The 20,601-nt window shown below is 41.8% G+C and overlaps 1 protein-coding gene across 1 annotated transcript in view; it reads right to left on the bottom strand.

Moving 5' to 3' along the window:
• The window catches only part of HEPHL1 (hephaestin like 1), a 65,170-nt gene extending 51,582 nt beyond the window's left edge, over positions 1 to 13,588 (bottom strand). Inside the window, exons 1-2 of the mRNA XM_037154065.2 lie at positions 13,419 to 13,588; positions 2,098 to 2,342 (exon numbers count right to left, since the gene is read on the bottom strand). Of these exons, the coding sequence (XP_037009960.2) occupies positions 2,098 to 2,342; positions 13,419 to 13,588 (415 nt within the window). The remainder of the gene's footprint in view (positions 1 to 2,097; positions 2,343 to 13,418) is intronic.
• Between the last annotated feature and the right edge of the window lie 7,013 nt (positions 13,589 to 20,601).

The raw sequence follows: 20,601 nt of genomic DNA, 5'->3' as shown, positions 1-20,601 counted from the left end.
TAGGAATAGACAGGAACCTCCTCAACCTGGTCAAGTACAGGGTCTGGCAGAAGTAATGCCTGCTTGGCTGCAGTTGGTAGAGTAATAATACGGGTGTGATAATTTATAGTTTTAATGTGACCATTTTACCTAAAGTGTCATATGATGTACTTGAGTGTGATATTGTTATGTCACAGAACTACATTCTTATGATTTTGTTATAAAAAGGAGGTGTTATTTGTGACAAACACTATGTAATCTAAGAAAAGCTCATAGCTAACATTATGCTTAATGAGGAAACTGAATGCTTCTTTCTTAAGTTTGGGAACAAGGCAAGAATGTCTTCTCTCACCACTATTATTAAATATTGCCCTGAAAGTTCTAGTTGCTGCAATGAGGCAAAAGGAAAAAAGTAAAATATACTGATTTGTAAGGAAGAAATAAACTGTCTTTAGTCACAGTGACATGATTCTGTATGTAGAAAATTCCAAGGAACCCTTTAAACTTCAACTAATAAACCAGTTCAACAAGATAGTAGAATCCAAGATAAATATACAAAAATTAATTGCATTCTATATACTAGCAACAATCATAAAATGAAATTAAGAACACTATTCCATTTATAACAACATTAGAAAGGATAAAATACTTTGGAATAAATTTAACAAAGGAAATGCAAATGTTGTACACTAAAAACTAAAACATTGTTGAGAGAAATTAAAGATCTAAATTTCATGTTGCTAGATTGGAAGGCTCAATATTGTCTACATGGTAATTCATCTTTAAAATGCATATGACAATCTCCCCCTCAACTGATCAATAAACTGAATGCAATTTTCATCTAAATCCCAGATGGCTTTTTTAAAAATTAACAAGCTGATCCAAAATTTACATGGAAATGTAATGCTAAAAACTCTTGAAAAGAAGAACAAAGTGGGAGGATTTATACTACTCAATTAAAAAACTTACTATAAATCTATAGTAATCCAGATAGTATGGCACTGGTACAAGGATAAGCATATATAATATATCAGTGGAAGGGAATTGAGATCCCTGAAATTAAACCCTTACTTTTATAGACACTGATTTTCAATTACAGCCTATGACTCATTCATCTTTTTTCCTGGCAGGACTGAGAGTCAGTTTCTGACACCGGTGGATATTCAGTGGGAGGTTTATGAGTGAAGGCAAACCTTTTAAAGTATCGGTGGTAAGAAAATACATACTGGTGGTAAGAGGTAAATCATATATTGGTGGTGAGGTAGGCTTCCCAGAAATACATGAAGTGATAGGCAAAATTAAAGATTCATAGATACCCTTATTTTTCTATATTTAAAAAGCCACAGCTGTCATGGTACATCTTTACATTCTACCTGCAGCATAAATAATATTAAAGAAAATGCATCAATAGTTATTTCTTATATTTACAAAAGTCTCTTCAAAAGTTTATCTAGCACAGTTTTATGTGCTCATTTCAACTACTCGAAAGAACCACATCTTTGCTGAACACCTCAAATGGAGAAAAAGGGTGAAAAACTCCTGAAGTCCAAGAAACACTTTTATACCAAAATCTAAGATTGCTTAAAATGAAAAAACATATTAGGGACGACTCAAGAAACTGCACCACCGAAGCTCTGGCAGTGCACATAAGAAGACAGGCATTGCAGAAAGGAAGCACAAAGGCGGCAGCTTTAGGCAGGGAAGTTGAGATCAACTCACCCTGAGACACCCTCCCCACAGTCAAGGCCATTAGTGGTGGCAGGACCTGGAACCTGTTGGCTTGTTCCCTCTTTACCGATCCTACCACTCAGTCACGAGTGTTTGACAAGGATGAAAGTTAATGTGCTGCTTGGTGGTGCTTGTGCCAAAGAAGTTCAGCCCCCAGTTCTGTCTCAACATAAGCAGGAGTGAGAAAGAAGGGAGGGTGGAAATAAGGGACAGGAAAGGAAGAAGACAAAGGGAAGGGGAAACAGTTGGAGATGGGGAGAAAAGGAGACTGGGAAAAGACAAACGAAAGTGTGTAATTATTGTGTTCTTAGAATCCCTTTCACTGTAACTGGCAGTTGCTTTACTTATGAAATAGAGACTGGCCACTGATAATACAGGATAGATATTCACCTTCTGAATCTTTGTTGTAGAAAACACCATGTGGATGCAAAGAGTAAGGTCGGGAAGCAAAGTTCTTCAAGTGGATGACAATCACGTCGCCCACTTCAGCCCTCAAGATGGGGCCCAGGAATCCAAGCCAGGGTGGTTTGGGGATCTCTGCGGCATAGGTCTCATCTGTGTAGTGCCTGTAAACAGCCTTTTTGTAAAGACCACCTATCCTGTTTGGCCCTCTTTCGAGAAATAAGGTTGCAAGTCTAAAAGTAAGAAGAAAATTATTTTAAAATTAAAATTAAAAGAAAAATTTTAATGACATACCTTAACAGGTCATAAAGTACATGCAGATATGATTTCTTATTTGGTGTTCACCATAACCCTATGATTACTGTAGAGAAGGTAAGATTATCTTTAATTTACTGGTGAGGAAACTGAGGCTAAGAGAGTTAAGTGACAAGCCAAAAGGCACAAATAGTATTCACAACTAAATTAAAACAAAACCAAAGACTAAATTCATGCTGTCCCTTTGCTGTCTTTTATTCAACGCCTCCCCTTTGCTTTTCTGTTGACCAACACTTAATACGCACTTACTGAATTCCCAGCACTTTGCTAGGTGCCGTGGAAGGATACAAAAGAGTTCTTGATCTAATAATGGAAACATTAAGGAAGTGCATGCAGCAGTACTTGATTAAGTGCCAAATGAGTGGTTGATGCAACAGATATAGGCTCAAGTTTTCTAGGAATATATTAGTTCAGAGAAGGGAAAGATGGCTGTGGGTTGAAGAGATCAGAAAACACCTCATGAAAAATGCAGGAAGTAAGGAGAAGTAGGATTAGATAAAAAGTGGGAAAATGTGGACACTAAGCAGGTACAGAGCATCAGCAATGAGAGAGAAGCAGTACACATAGGTAAGGGGCGGGCAGGTTGCAGGCTGGAACTGGGTCTGGAAGGGGAGCTGTGAGAAGTATGGACACATGTAACATCTGGGAAAAGACTGACTATGAACTTCAATTCCAGGTTGAAGAATAGAGGACTTATCATGGAAGTACTGAGGACTCATAGAAGTTTTTCACAAAGTAGTGGTGACACAATAATCAGTATTTAAGGACCACCCTCATGATGGTGGCGTGCAAGTTTTAGAGGAATCAGGCGAAGGGGGGGAGCAATGGTGAGAGACCAGGAGGCTGTCAGGAGAGCAGTGGAGATGGGGGTGGGTGTGGTTTTGCAATAGAAAAAAAAAAGCAGATGTGAAAAAACAGGATTCTAAGATTTGATGTGACCGGATGCCCTCCTAGGACCCCAGGGTGAAGGGGACACTCAGTCCGGGGTCTGGGTGCTTGAGACAATAACAGTACTGGTGACCTCACTTCAGAGGGGGCCACACAATCTTCTCCTGGCAAAGTGGAACTCCCTTTCCCACTCTCAGTCTGTGTGCTTAGCCCAGGGCTCTGACCCTGGAAGTACTGGATCCTGCTCGAATAAAAGCTCCGTGACTCTTGGGTGTGGCAGCCCTCCCCCTAATGTAGCTGTGTCCCTCTGGGGGTGAGAGGCAAGTCCTACTCTCTTACACACTCCTGCACATACTCATGCATGCATTCCCTCTCGGCTACTCTGCAAACTTTATATCAAGACTTGTACTCAGTGCTGGGATACAGAGAGAAAAGGTGAGGCCTTGAAGGGGCTCTCTTTCTAGAAGAGTGAGTCATGAGAACACAGATGATGCTGTGGGGCACCTAATCCGAGGTGGAGGACAGATCAGGGAAGGTTTCCCGGAGGAAGTAATGCCTAAATATGGTCTCAAAGAGCAAAGAGGAGTTACCCAAGCAGTGATATGGAAAGGGTTGATACAGTAGACACTTTGGAGTTTTGCCAAGTCAGTGCCCACACTCTTCTTTGATCTGAGAGCACGCCTTCCCCATTCTCATGTTAAGTGCTTTGGAGGGGGCTCCACCCGCAGTTCCAGTGATGAGTAAGTGACTCAGCCTAAGCATGAGACATCGAGTCCCCTCAGATATTGGTGGAGGGAGGCCTTGTGATCCAGGCCTGGCCAACTGATGGAATGAGGCAGGCCTGACTCATGTGGGTGCCTGGGCAGACTGGTAATCTGGTGCTCTGGGCAGATAATTAATATGTGCCCCCAACTGATATTTGTCAAAAACAAAAACAAAAACAAAAACCCAAAGGCTTGTTCAGCTCTAATTTGGATGAAAGACTGAGTGCTGTGGAGAGGAGAAAGTGGTCTGGTGGTAGCGGTTCTTACCTTCCCTTGGTCACAAGAAGGACCCCACCCTACAGTTCACAGGACCGATCCTTCTTGAAAGGGGTTTTCATGACCACCTGTTATTACTTAAACACATATCTGGGGTCTCCTCCTTCCACTTCCCAAACCCCATCTCAGACAGGTGATGCTTTCCAACCACATATAATACTCACCTTAGTGAAGTTCTGGAAGTTGTCATTTTCTCCACCTTCAATGTCATTTCCAGTGAATTTTGTCCCCACAGCAATACCTCCAGCATCCCTGTGATGTTCAACTACCCACCTCCTAATCTGGCTCAGCTGAGGACCCCTGGAAGCTCTCCTGCCTCTGAGGCCAAGGCCATGCTCATCAAGAGGGGCTTTGTTGCTGATGGCTTTGACCATGATCATATTAGGTAGTCTGGGGCAGGCTGGATGCCTCAGCTGATTAGCGTGAGAAGTAGTAACGTGAAGGAATCACTTTTAATCTTTAAAACCATGCTATGTTCCATTTAAATTTTCTTTTTAATTTTTTTGTGCTGTAAGCTTTAGTTGATAAATTACAAAAAGGCAAGGTGGCTGTAAACCCTACTTGTCAGCAGGTCTCTGGGAGAAAGAAAACAGTCTTTGGAAGGCAAGCCCAGCAAACCAAAGCTGATAAATATACTGGATGAATTTCTGAAACAAGGTTCATTGGATATTTTCTTGTAGCCACAAACTCTACCCTGGACCCAGGCATCATCAGATAATGCAGCTGACCCTTGAACAACACAGGTTTGAACTGTGTGGATCCACTTACACGCAGACTGTTTTCAATAAATAAAGCTGGTCCTTTGTATTCTTAGGTTTCACATCTGTGGATTCAACCAACCATGGATACAAAACAGTATTTTTGCATTCCTAACCACATATTCCCAATTGCAGATCGAAAGTACTGTTGAACATCTGAGCCTCTCACTTCTCTGCTCCAGGCTCCCAACACACACATGTGCATGCACACACACACACTCCCACACACACATGCAAATGCATGCTGAGCAAAAGTTCCTTATCATAAATCGTCTGGCAGAGCTTCCCAAGCAAGAGGCAAGCAGAGGAGGGAGGGGAACTGTTTGCTGATATCTTACAGCTCTTATTGCATATGCTGTTTATTTTAGTGCTGAGTTATATATTGAATTACTTTGCACGTGTATCAATCACTCTTATCACCTAAACAGCCAATAGTCACCCCAAGGAAGGAGGTTTACTCATGCAGTGGCTCTGAAATGTCCACATATGTATACTCTGGTTTCTCCTCAGATCATATATATCTTTTGCTTTCTACCAAATGTCCACATATGTACTAATTCTATCAGAATTATCTGGAATATTTGCCCCAAATTTAGGTCCCCAGGCCCTGTTTCAGGGCTTTTGGAATCTGACTTTCTGTTATTGGAGCTGTGGCCTCTACACGTTTCCTAAGATCACTAAACAATTCTTTCCACAGAGCTTTCCAGTGTTTGCCCGTTCATCTTCGTCTTTCCTCCCAGCAGAAGGGGAGGGGCAAAGAACTTTTGCAGTTAGCTGGGGCCATGAGATTTTGGCAAATGGCCCATGAGCACAAATGACATGTACCACTTCTGAGCTAGTACATTTAATTGCAGGGCCCCCTGACTTCCTCTGCTGCAAGGGGAGCCTCCAGTGAAGACAGTGAATCCTTAAGATCTCAGCAACCTGTCTCGCTGGTTTTCTCAGGTGTCTGCAGTTATATGGCCCTGAAGGAAACCCAATGAGTGAGAAGAAACACACTTGTGTGGTGTGAAGTCCGTGAGGTTTGGGGGTTATTTGTAACTGTAGCACAACCTGACTTATTCTCATTAATACGGTTCTGATGTGGGCACAAGTTTGGAAACCACATTTCTGTAGCACTGAGCACAAAAACCATAAGAACTATCTGAAATCATATTAACTATTTGAAACCACAGGAACTACTGGAAGTAGAAAAGACAGGGAAGAAATGGAAGTAGAGACAGAAAGCAGACTTTTTGGTGTCTATGCAGCCAACCACCGCCAAGAAAATCTTATACATTTGTAAGAGTAGGACAGAAATTCCGGCTTCTATGAGTTCTAAAAGATGCAAATCTTGCCCCAAGATGAAGCAAGGGGTGACTTCCAGGAAGTTATTCACAGGAGACAGCCTGAGGTGTAGCTAGAGTGCACACATTAGAATGCTTGTGCTGGTAGGCTGTATACTGTTTATACTGCAGCCACAGGAAGTCCCCACTGTGAGGGACTGAGCAATCACTACCTCTCAGCTTCATCCACATCACACGTTCTAACATTTTGACTCAAATTGAGTGGGTACCTCTTTCCTGCTGTGAAGGCTGAGCAGGAAGTTTCACATCAGCAACTGCTTTAAGAACAAAATGTGTTCACATTGTCAAGGCCAGGGGCAGTACTGCGAAAAGAGACACCTTCCCAAAGCAGGTGAGATGAACCATTGTGGGAACAAACCCGCCCCAGGCAATCATCTAACTGGTGGAGAGGTGGACTCCAGGTTAGATTCCAAGGATTTCTTAGCTCACAGGGGGCGTGCACCTTGACATATCCATTGTTCTCAACAACCTGGATCTTGTAGTGGAGTTCCTCCCTTCCCCCACCTCATCCTTTCAACCATTGAGCAACTGTCGAACCTCTGCTGTATAAGAGAAATTAATATAAAACCCAGGGCCAAAGATAAAAAATTAAAAAAAGTAAAACCTGGGCCAAGATGTGTGAATCTCAGTCCCGCTCTCAAAAGACTTATCATCTGGTTGGGAAAACAAAACATATGCACTGAAGAATAAACAGCAATATTCAGTTTTCTGTATTAAGTGGCAAGTATATCATATAGAGCTGAATGAGTGTGTGTATGTGTGTGTTGGGTGGATAACAGGGTGAAAATGAGCTTCAAAGTAACATTAGCAGAGGTATGGTCAGGGCAAACCTGTGAGATCATTATAGTCACAATATAGGCAAGCAACTGTTGTCTGAGCTTGAGAAGGGACATTTTTCACAGAGGCGAAAATAGGACCAGATTGAGACAAGTGAGCGCTCGGCAAAGAGAAGGGTGGAGGTGGTAATTATACATTGCAACTCAGGTGCACCCACACCCTCCCTAATTAGATTATTATTTCAAAGCCGTCCCATCTAAGTGATGTGCTTCTATTCACGTTCTCTCACCCTGGTTCCCTGGCATGACCTAAGTCTCAAGTTCTTCCTTCTCCCACTTCTTCTCCAGAGCTCCTCAGAACACACACAAGGGGTGTTAAAAGCAAATTCACACAGTAAAGGGAAAAGAGAATGAGCTTGACTCCCAATTGCCCCACTTGATTTTGTGAGATCTTGGGGAAGCATCTTAGCTTTTCTGAACCGTGGTTTCCTTGGCTGTCAGTGGGTGACCATGACAGAGCCATCGCAGGGTATAAATGAGACAAGATGTGGAGCACAGTGTCTGGATAGTGAGTGCTAAATCAACGGGAGTCATGGGAGTAATGATTATTTCCAGCAGAGCTCTAATTAGAAAAGAGGCAAAAGTGACCATTCGAAGCATCTTTCCCACAGAGCTCTTGCTCTCTGAGAAACCCTTGAGATAGGAGAGACACCACAATGACGGACATTTCTTGTGTGCTAACCCAGGGCCAGCCACCACCTCTGATACCTGTCTGATGGGCTGATACTGACGTCCAAAGACAAATCCATATCCCCCATTTGGAAAAAGGGCCTTTGTAGATGCAATTAGGTTATGGATTTTGGGACAAGATAATCCTGGATTATCCAGATAGGTTCTAAATGCCACCAAAAGTATTCTTACAACAGGGATTAGACACACAGAGGAGAAGGTGATACAAAAATGGAGGCAGAGATTGGAGTGTTGCCCTCTCCTCAAGCCAAGGATTGCCAGAAGTTATCAGAAGCTGGAATAGGCAGTGAATTGATCCTCCCTTAAAGCCTCCAGAGGGAGTGTGGCCTCACTGACACCTTTCTTCAGACTTCTGGTCCCTCGAACTGGGAAAGGATACATTCTATTATCACCCAGTTTGTGATAATTTGTTACAGCAGCCACAGGAAACTCATACATTACCTCCCACCCCCCCACTACTAAGCAAGGACTATCATCACCCCTACTTTACTGATGAGAAAATGGAGTCAAAAGGAGATTCAATTACTTGCTTAGTAAGAGGAACACAAGTTCTAAACTTGTCCATTGATACAGAGCCCCATGTCCACCAGCAAGCCAGGCTGCCTTGGCATCCGTTAGACTATTGCTGGGCTACACCTGTCTGAGGAAACCCACCCTGGGTCATCTGCCCCTGACTGGGGCAGATGATATCTCACTCCTCTGCATGGCATGGAAAGCTTTTAAGGCAATGACTGGAACATAGTGAGGACTCAGTGATGGTTAGCCATCAATGCTGTCTGCGAGTTCTCTAGAACCTTACTAACCAGGCCTTGGGGCCCCACTGTCTGGCAGGAAGGGGACCAAGAGGGTGTTCTTGAAGGATGGGAAACAGAAAGAATTGAGGTACGGGAAGGAGGCAGGGGCTTCAGGCTGCCTTGAAACATTCATGCCCTCTTTCTTTCTTTGTAACAATTAAATCCTGCTGTTATTCAGGCCAAAAAGCACGCAACTGAAAACTATATTTTCAAGTTCCTTTTGTGGCTTGGAGTATCCAATGAGATATAGATAGAATTGGTTGAGTGGAGTTTCCATGAGAGCCCTTCAAAGGGCTGATGCAGCAGGAGCTGTGCTCCTTCTACCTTTTCTCTTCCTCTCTTCCCTCCTGGAACATATACATGAGGGCTGGATTTCCAGCAGACATCCTATGATCATGAACTTCTGAAAGGAGGGAAATCACATGCTAAGAATGACGAATCCAAAAGTTTTAAGGCCCCTGAAGTCCTATCATACCAGCTGTCCTGCCAGCCTTGGATTGCCCACATCTGGATTTTTTTCAAAAGAGCATAGAAAACCCTAATTTGTTAAAGTCATCTATTCTAGTTGCTACTGGCAGCCAAAAGCAATCACTAACTGATACAGGGAATAACAGCAACCTCAGGAGATTCACAGGACACCAGGCCCAACACGATATTTTTTTTCTGCTGAAAGATAAATGTTGAGATTTGAAAGTCACTATCTGCCTAAGACTGAGCTCTGATAAGGTGAAATCCTTCCCTTTACAAAGCTTACAAAAGTCTCTCTCTTCCTACCTGCTTCCCTTCAGTTGGGTCTTTCAGATAGACATGTGGGTTTCTCCTTCACACCCACCCTTAAGTCTGCTCCTAGGGGGCGCTCAAAACCCTGTGTTATCAACTAGGCCGACGTAGTGATGTTGGTTGGGTCAGCTCCCTTAGCTGACCCTACAGACTTGGGGCTCGAATAGTTGTCAGTTGCACTCATGTCCAAGTGTGGTTTTGCCTGTGAGTTAGTGCCCACAAAAACCTTTCTGTTTCACTGGGAAGAAAAAGCCTGCACGTGTTGGTTGCCTAATGAGGGCTTTGGTGAGAGTTGTGGCTTTAAACTAGGTGATACCACTCTAGTTCCATTAAAGACCAGGCCTTACCACAGAAGCACAACCACACCTTAATTAAGTGCTTTACGAGCTCTAGCAGGACTGGCATGAATGGATCAAATGCTGACACCCTCCCCAGGCAAATCAAAGCAGCCCTGCGTCCCCATTAAGCACAACAGGAAAGGAGGGGGACTATGTTCATCAGGAAAAATATTTCTAAATAGAATATAACTCCTATATCTTACACTTCCCAGCAAATATCAGGCATATAATCTCAATGATATTTTTGAACCCTATGATCAGGCAAAGGTACCAAATTAGAAAGTTAAATAGCACCAAGTGACGGCTGTAGTGCCTCAGTACAATGATTTCAACTCACTTCCTATATCATGCTTGGGAATTAGGAGTTATTAGGCTCTTATTGCTGCCTAATTTGGTTTGGAAGTCTTTTTACATCATTGAAACTGACACTCACGTTCCTATTCCCCTAATTTTTGGCAAGTGGCTTTAGGGATTATATTTCAAGTCCCTTGTTATACAAATTAAAGAAATCGATGTTCAGAGAGACTATGTAACTTGCTCAAGGTTACACAGCAAGTTGAGGTCAGAGCAAAGACTAGAAGTCAGGTCTCCTGATTCCTATTTCAGGCTCTTTCTACTTGTGGTGGCATACTGGGAACCCGGCTCTCTTGGCCCTCTAAATATCAGGCATTTGTATGATTCTGAACATCCAAAATAGCAGACGGTCCTCAGGAATGCTACCTACTCATTCTGTGGGAGGCTGAGTGACAAGCATGGTCACAAAATTCAAGATGAGTCCTTGCTCCTAGTAAGGTGGCACCTTGTAGAGCACACATATTGAACTCCACATGTGTCCCACAGTGTGATAACCGTGATACCTCTGGATGGTAGCACACGTGTCCTGTGGTCTTCAAACAAGGATTGGTGGATAACACAACTATGCTTTCTTAGGGACTTGTCCCGGGCCACTGGCCACACCAGCAACACTTCCTGACATAATTGTTGATACAAACCAATATACATTGTACACCCAACCAGGCTCCCCTTTCAAGAGTAAGGAATCACCCTGCATTAATACCATCGCTTTACACACCAGAAGGAAACCTGTGGAGACTTTGGCATCCAAGTCTGATGTCTAATATGCCAGCTTTTCCTAAAAGGCAGGAGTCCTCTTGCAAGGAGGACAGCCACCTCACTAACAACACTTGTTAAGCCACCTCACTCTAATCTGATATCAGGTTCTGTTTAGTCATGTTTTTTTCTTTTTCTTTTTCACCATAACTATTTTCATACATTTTTTGGTACTTACTTCGAAGCACTGTCTTACAGCTGAAAAGTGAGCCCATAACTTCTACCTACACTTAGCTTTGTGAAAATAATATTCTAGTATTTGACTTTTTCGAGTACTGAATATTGTGGATTTCTAAATGAATAGGTAACCAGTTTGGTAGCTAACAGCAGTGCTCATTTTCAATGTCTCTCTGAGAAGAGTGGCAAGTGAACTAAACCTGCCTTTGGTAAGATTGGATCTTTCTAGAAATGTCTTATTACTGGAACCTCTGGTTTCCGCTGAGTTTAATTCAGCAGGAAAGGATCATCTTTTCCAAGAAACAGGTTTCAGGGATATACGGCAAGTATTTAGTGGAATCTCAGTTCCTGGCTTGTAAAATGGGAATTCGTAAGCAACAATGAATTAAAAATCTCGCCCTGGCTGGTGTAGCTCAGTGGATTGAGCATGACCCTGTGAAGCAAAGGGTCACCGGTTTGATTCCCAGTTGGGGCCCATGCCTGGGTTGCAGGCCAGGTCCCCAGTAGGGAACACATGAGAGGCAACCACACATCGATGTTTCTCTCCCACTCTTTCTCCTTCCCGCCCCCTCTCTAAAAATAAATAAAATATTTAAAAAAATTAAAAAATAAAAATTGCTAATGGAATTCCTGTGTAAAAATAAAAAACAAAGAATACTGACATAAATATTTTAGGAAAGAGATAGAATTCATTTTTAACTCAAGCATGTAGAATGATAGTCCAATACCACTTTCAGCTTAAAGATGTAGAAAGCTCAAGCTTGTAGAAAGGTGGTCCAATATCACTTTGAGCTTAAGGAACATACTACACTCGATGCACATGTCTTGGATAGTCTGGCATCCAATAGCTGCTCACAATGAGTATTTTCTATTGATTATTTTTTGAGAATGGCAGGGCTCTATTTTTATGGGAGGACACTAGGAGTTAGGGTAGCATTTCAATATCATATCCATTTTTCACAGCAAAGGCCACCAACGGTCAGCACATGCAGGATTCAAAGAAGTCAAGAACTTTCTTTGGAAATAGCCCTTGGACATTAAATTTCCTGGTAAAAACATAAGGAAAAGTCTTTTTTTTTTTTTTGGCAGCTGGGCTGGAACAAGCATTGTCCTTCTTCAAGTAAAAAAAAAAAAACAAAAAACAAACTATGACTATATCACCTTTGTAGCATAACCTGGAAGTTGTGTGTCTAAGCCAACTAGATCTTTGTTTTTTTCCCAGGGCAGGGGGACCTGACTCTACCTTTGTTGGCAGAGCCTGTGCCTTCCTGAATCTTATTAACTAACCTCATCTTTAGAAAATGGGACTTGGTTGTTGAATGCAATTGGCTGTCTATTGGGATTGAAGCAAGCATATGAATATCCAACAGAGGTTACCAGAACATCTCAAAAGATTGTCTAAGAAGCACAAAGTTGAACATATGCATGAGAACTATTGGAGCCAGGGGGGTGACTTCAGTGGGAACTCCAGGGAACAAATAAGAGGTATAAAACACTGGACTCTTCAAGGGGGATGGGAAGCAAGGGCTATTTGCTGCAAAAATAAAAAGCCAGGGATAGAGAAGATTCTATAACCATATCATACAGCTATGTCATGGGCTCTGCAAATAGGATATTGCTGTCAGATTGAATGAGTTGGGGCTGAAATAAGAATTTCACCAGTAGAAAGGCATTTGTAATAGACTCAAGGAAGCTCTTAAAACAGCAGCTGGATCTATTGTAATTGTCCCTTTTTTAAACATTGCAAAGCAAAAAGAAGACATAACTACCTATAGCATACTTATTGATATTTTCAATGATGATATTTCATTACAAAAATAAGAACTCAGAAAACACTCTAACAGTCAAGAATTCTTGAAAATTCTCAAATTTTCATCCCAAGGATTGCCATTCTTTTAAAAAATAAATTGAATCTAGAACCCCCTTGAAGTTACTAATGGTGTCTCGTGAAAACTCTCCATTTATAGAATGAGCCATTATTCAAACACTTGGTTGTGTTCATGGCTCTCCCCACACAAGGCTGTGAATAGAAGTCCCAACAAACAGGTGGAGTTAAGAATATCTCTTCTAAACTACACACTCACCCAGGCTAGGGTTTTCCAAGCAAGTACAATGCCCCCCCTGTTGATTTAGATCAACTTGCCCCCATTATAACCACCCAAGGAATTTAATCTTCCCCATGTCTAGTGAAAAGGAAGCCAAACCTAGGAATCTATGGGGGCCCCATGTTCACTCACTTGTCTTCTGTGAAACTTTTCCCAGTAATAACGTTCTTCCCTTGGGGTACATAGTCCCAGTATTCTTCCACAATCCCAATGTGGTATGTTCTGGTAACTGCACCAGCCAGCCCAGACACACCCAGGAATGTGATGAGAAGGATGCAGTCAGCCTGCTGCTTCCAAGGCATTTGTGGATATAAGTCAGACAAGCAACCTGTGCAGGAGGCAACCCTGCCTGTCCCTCCCCCTCACTCAGAGTTAGTTATAAGTGAGCAGTGGACACAGCCTAGCTCCTCCTCCTTAGGTAGCTTGGGGCTGGAACAGAATCTGACAACTCGTATAAGCAGAGCAAGCTGGATAGAGGAGTTGCTATGATGACAAAACCTTTGCCAGCCATCCAAGAAATGTGTAACTGGCTTATTTATTCAGTGCCTAAGTCAAACAGGCTTTTTTTTTCTGTAAGTTTTGGTGCTCTTCTCTGACATTAATCATTCATCATTACCAGGAATGGTAGTACAACCAGTTGGGCTAATAAGTTTCCCTGCCTTCTTCCTCTTTTTTTCCTCTACACCTATTATAGGAACAAAATAAAATCTTAACACTGGGCTGGCCCGAGGGGAGCATCAGGAAGCATTTCAAGCACTAAAGAAGGCTTCATCTTTGTGGGTAGCATGGGGAGGGGCATGATGATTGCATCGTCATGCCCCATCATCCTCCACCATCTCCAACTTGCTTTGTAAGGATATGTGAAACAATCAACTCTCATCATAAAGTTCATAATAATACTGTAAAACTTCACTAATTTTTCATTTACTTATGAACCATCTGCACCAAATTCAAATCCTACCAGCAAGAATTAAGAGTTTAAACACCTGCTTCAGCCAAAAGTTTAGAGGTTATCACCCGCAACACTGAGCTGCCTTTCTGGGGATGTGTGAAAGTGATACTTCAGGCACATGAAGACAAAATTTGGTAGCAATTTTGGGTCAAAAAGGTGAAGGGAGTGCTCATTCTTTTGTGTGCTCTACTTTGTGACTTAGAATCTCAGTATTTGAAGAGAGATCATCCAACTTGGGAAGAGAGCCCTGGACCAGATTGGCTCTTGAGGCTGTAGATGTGGAATGGAGATAGTTTCTTGGCTGGGCTTCAAGGCCTGACAGACCTGTGTTTGAAATTCAGCCCTACAACCTACTGACTTAGTAGCATGAAAAAAAATCACTTGACCTCTCTAAGCCTAGATCTGTAAAACAAAGATGGGAAGATTGTTAAGTAGATTTAAAGAATGACAGGAGCATATCTGCCATAGATAACCTTGGGTTTGATGATATCTTTTTAGATATAATACCAAAGACACAGTACATAAAAAATAATTGATAAGTTGGACTTCAAAAAATTTTTTTTTGTTCAGTGAAAGATACTGTGAAGAGAATGAAAAGGAAAGTCACAGACTAGGTGAAAATATTCAAAAAGTACACATCTGGTAAAAAACTGTTACCTAAAACTCAACAATAATGAAACAACCTGATTTACAAAACTCATCACCAAAATACAAGCAACCCAATTTAAAAATGGGCAAAAGAACTAAATAGACACTTCTATTTAGTGCTTCTCAGCTAAAGTCAAGTTAAAGAAGTTCATCATCACCAAGCTCTTATTATATGAAATGTTAAAGGGACTTATCTAATAAAAAGAAGATAAAAAACATGTATAGTAAAATGACAGCAAACTCACAATGATTAACAACCACGCCTAAAATAAAAACAATAACAAACTAAGCAAACAACAGAACCACAGAAATGGAGATCACATGGAGGGGCAGTAACAGCGGAGTAGGAAGGGGAGTGAGGGGGAAAAGGTACAGAGAATAAGTAGCATAGATGGTAGGTAGAAAATAGACAGGGGAAGGCAATAATAGTATGGGAAATGTAGAAGCTAAAGAACTTATGACACATAGGCATGACCTAAAGGGGGGGAATGTGGGTGGGGGAGGGTGTGCAGGGTGGAGGTGAATAAAGGAAGGGAAATGGGACAACTGTAATAGCATAATCAATAAAATATACTTAAAAATTTTACCCTCTGCAACAGCATGGATGAATTTAGAGAACATTATGCTAAGTGAAGTAAGCCAGTCAGAAAAAGAAAAATACCATATGATTTCACTCATATGTGGAATCTAATGAACAAACTGAACTAACAAGAAAAATAGAGACAGATTCATATATAGAAACCAGGTTGAAAGCTAAGGGAGGTCATTAAGGTATTGAGAAAAAAGGGAAAAGGACTCATGGACATGGACAACAATGTAGTGATTGCAGTGGGAAGGCAGTGTAAGGGGACTAAATGGTAATGAAAAAATACAGTAAACTAATTAAAAAATATTTTTAAATGAACAAAAGACCTCAACAGAAACCTCATCAAAGAAGATAGACAGATGAAAATAAACATATGAAGAGATGCTCCACATCATAAATCATCATGGACATGCAGTTAAAACAACGATGTGATACCACTACACACTTATTAGAATGGTCAAAATCTGACAACACACGAAATGTTGGTGAACATGTGGAGCAATAGGAACTCTCACTGATAGTGGGAATGCAAAGTGGTACAGCCACATTGGAAGACAGTTTGGCAGCTTCTTACAAAAGTAAACATATAGCACACATGAGATATTTTCACAATTTAATTTTAGTTATACCTCAATAAAACTTAAATTAAAAAACTAAATACGCTCTTACCATATGCTACATGAATCACGCTCTTTGGTATTTATCCAAAGAACTTGAAAACCTATGTCTACATAGGTTTATATGTGCACAGATGTTTATAGCAAGCAGCTTTATTCATAGTTACCAAAACTTGCAAGCAACTAAGACATCCTTCAGTAGATTAATGAGTAAATATACTGGTACAACCAGACAATGAAACATTATTTTGCACTAAAAGGAAATGAGCTATCAAGCAATGAAAAGACATAAAGGAGCCCTAAATGCATATTACCAAGTAAAAGAAGCCAATCTGAAAATCTACATACTGTACGATTCGAATGAAATGACATGATGAAAAACATAAAACCATGGAGATATGGAAAAGATCATTGGTTGTGAGAAGGGTTTTAAGACAGTGAAGCTACTCAGTGTGGTACTACAATGGTAGGTACATGTCATTACATATTTGTCCAAACCCATAAAATGTGCAACACCAACAGTGAATCCTAATATAAACTATGGATTCTGGGTGACAATGATTCCAGGTCAATGTAGGAAAGATAACAACTGTACCACTCTGATCAGAGATTTTAGTAATGGAGAGGCCAAGCATATGTGGGGGCAAGAAGTACACGGGAAAACTTTGTTCTTTCTGTTCAATATTGCTGGAAAGTCAAAACTGCTCTAAAATAATAAAAATTTATTTTTAAAAAAAGAAAAAGATTTTAAAAGGTGATGTCTGTCTGTCTACCATAGTCCCCAGCACATAGTAGGTATGCAATAAATGTTAAAGTCCTTCCCCATTTTCACCCACTGAGAGAGACTATGCCCCAGCCCACGTGATGACAGACCTGAATTTCCATCAACATTCTTCAGCTTTCTTCCCCAGAATCCCATCCACCATGCACTCCACCAATCTCAAGTAAAAGAATTTAAAAAATCTTTAATTACTTTATTGGGGTTTTGCCGGTTAATAAATTACATAGGTGTCAAGGGTACAATTCTACAATACATCATCTGTATATTGCATTGAGTGTTTGCCATCCAAAGACTGGTTGGATACTCTGTAGATATGTTGTAGCATGAGTGTAGAATTAATGCTCATCTTAGCTCATAAAATATATGCTGTGTATCCTGTTTCATACCCAGGCTCTTAACATCTCTGATTTATTGATTTATTTTTATGTCAGGACACTTGTACAATAATTCCATAGCACATTTCTCTTTAACTCAAAACTATTCTTCAGTCTGAGTTGGGACATTTCATAGGAGTTTGTCACTTTAACAGCCATTGTAGAGGAAGGATTCCCAATGAAAACCTGGGCATGGACTCTAAAGAAGTAGAGCTTTTGGAGTTCCTGGAATTTGGAAATGTCTTGGATGATTACTTCTTGTTTATATCCTAGACAAGCAGATTATTAGGGGCCACTGGAGGGGATCCCAACATGCCCCTTCTGCATCCCCAGTAGCTCAGGTAAAGCCCTAATCATTACAGAACCTTGAAAACACACAACATGCCATTATCCTGCCTCATTTATCCATTTCACATCCCAACCCTCCACCCACTCCATCTTTTACCTGCACCATATTCCTTCTCATCCTCCCAAATCCTCTTAGGCTCTTCCTCTCTGAAGCCATCCTTGGTTCCTGCCACACCTACCACACCTTTCCCTTGTGCTTCCTCTGGACTTGGCATGCATGTTTACTTCCTTTTGTATTAGTGTTTGTTTACTTGTTTACCTCCCATAATAGACTCTCAAGTCCTTTAGAACAGTGTCTAGCTGACCAGCCCTCAACACCTCCCTCCTGCTTTGCCTGAGGTCCCACGGCTTTATTAAAAGGACCTGCAACTCAGGGACTGCTCCACTTCTGCTTGCCACCCCTGCCACAGTCTCCGTGATCTCACCTTTCCAAGAATCTCACCAGAACCATAATTTTGGACCATTGACTTGCCTGGGATGGGGTTTGGGAGGGATGGGGTTTTGCCTGGGATGGGGAATCTCACTTCTCCCTTCCCTTCCTTCTTTCATGCCTATCTCAGCACCAAGCTCTGAGATCTGAAAGCCAGTCCTGCCTCACCCTCATATTCAGGTCTGATGCTTGGGCCACTTCTTGTTTGGATTGGGAAATTTAAAAGGCATTTTGTTCATCTCTGTCTCCTCAGTGGTTGGCACAGGATCAGTAATTCCTCAGTTGGCACTGAGGAAAAAATACTAATAACTATAGCATTTATAATACATCAGCCAGTACACTAACTGTTTTACATGCTCTCTCCATTACTCTTTGCAACTATAATGCTCTATGAGGTAAATATTTTTGTCCTTGTTTTGTAGATAGGAAACAAAGTTTGGAAAAGTTAATAATTTGCCTAAGGACACACAGATAGAAAATAGCAGAGCCAGAATTCAAACCCAGGTCTGTCTGATTTGGAAGCCTACACTACAGACTCCCACACTCAATAGATGTTACTGGAACTGGATTAAATTGAATGCCAGGGCCAGGTCAGGAGACCCTTTCAAGGAAGGGAACATTGACAATATACAATAATTTTCTTTGAGCATAAACATGACAGAAGCATTTAAAAGGAACAGAATATAGAATGCATATGGACAAACACTTCACCAAACAAAAGTCCGGTGATGAAAGCACTCATTCAAGCATTTGAAAATACTTGCTGAGCATCTATCTTGTTAACTGTTCTAGTCAGTTAGAAATAAGACACACATGGTCCCTGTTCTCAGAGTGTTTATATTCTAGTGAGGAAAATAGATTATCAACAATAAATAAGTTCTAAAATATTAACTAGTGATATTAACTAAATATCATGATGAGTCTGTTGAAGTTCAGGTGAAATCCATTGCTAATGGGGAGAATGCCAGGATGACACCAGGAGGTGTCCGAGGAGTTTGGGGAGATGGCCCCACAGCTTGCTGAAGCATGCTCATATTTTATAGAGAGGAATAGAAATAGTGAGGTCCCATCCCTAGAAGCCCCACCTACGGCCATCATCAAAGAAAAAACAAACAAAAAATCAAACAAACAAAGTTAGCTGTTGCATTCTGTGGGGAAAGTTAACGGGCCCCATCCCTGTCCAGTGGGACTTCCACTTTCAGGCCTTCTCTTCCCTTGTTCCTCTGCTGGGGAAGGGCTTCGTGAGGCCTTACTTCCCACAGGCCTGAGGCAAGCCCTGATGGCAGAGGCCTAAGAGAGCCTGCCTTCAGTCACAGCTGCGGTGAAGAGAGAGCATAGGAAATAGGTTCCCCTTCGCTCTCTCCTCAGACTCCTCTATCTTCCCTTCCTTTCACACAGATCAAGACAGCCCAGGGTGGGTTCTCTTTGAGCCTTGAAACTTGTTTTGTAACGATCTTGACTGTGATAGCATTGATTTTTTACTGGTGGAGAAAGCTCCATGACTGTTCATTACCATGACCAAAGACTGAGAGAGAGTTCTTTTGTCCGAGGCCACAGGGTTTCAGAATGATGTCTGTGTGAAGTCAGTTGGGAAATCGGCATGCTGTATAGGGTTGGTTAGTTGACAGTCAATCCAGACTCTAGATACCCCACTTCTTGGGAGATGGAAGAGCCCCTCTCCCTTCTCCCACCCTTCTGTGGTTCTTCCAGTAATGGCTCAGGAGGGCTGAGCCATTTACTGGAAGCCATTAATACACCCCCAGTGACCCGGACCTATGGAATGCAGAGGAGCAGGGCAGGGCACTCTGGAAGGGGGTTACCTACTCCCCAACCTCTTCTCTGAGAAGGCACCAGGCTACTCAGGGATTTTTATTAAAAATCCCACCTGAGGAGTGAAGTTCTTCAGGAAACCCTGTTATATAGCATTGAAAACTCTGCTTAACTGTAGCAAAATTCTGGGTGTGGGTGGCTGCAGGAAATGAATTCAGGAAAAAGGGCCCTGGCTCCAGATGGGGCCTGCCTTAGCTGAGACCTGCCTGGGACATAGATTCCCAGGAGAAATGCTTGTGACGATCAAAGCACCTGGTGATTCTGCAGAGAAGGTCTTTATAGGTAGTGCTTCATCTCCCAGGTGTGGGCACGTCGGCACATGTGGTGTGGATTCTGGAACATGCCAAGGCTCCCTGTTCTGGCTGGATCGCTGATGCCTGAATGCCACACTCGGAGCTTCCTGATTTGGGCTTACGACTAACCTTATAAAAATGCAAATATCTCATATTATTTGTCTCACTAGTTGAGGTTGTCTTCAATGAATGAGTTTATTAGGTCCTTTCCCATGAATAGGTTTAGGTTGAGGGGAGGAAGAGGGGAACATGGGTACCTGGTTTTCCAGGAAGAGGTCCAGTAAAGCTCTACTACAAGTTAGAAAGAACCCAAGTGAGCACTTGGTTCAGAAGCCCCAACTCACCTGCCTGTGTTTTTTAGTCTAAAATAGTGTCTAATACAAAAATCTCAGTTTTATTTTCTTTAAGTAGGATATGAGCCCTCCATTTTATCATAGACCTCACCACTCCTCACTG

Source organism: Artibeus jamaicensis, unplaced genomic scaffold, assembly GCF_021234435.1.
Source record: "Artibeus jamaicensis isolate MK-2021 breed Jamaican fruit bat unplaced genomic scaffold, CSHL_Jam_final contig_585, whole genome shotgun sequence".
NCBI classification, from domain to species: domain Eukaryota; kingdom Metazoa; phylum Chordata; class Mammalia; order Chiroptera; family Phyllostomidae; genus Artibeus; species Artibeus jamaicensis.
This window is presented reverse-complemented; position numbering and strand designations above follow the sequence as displayed.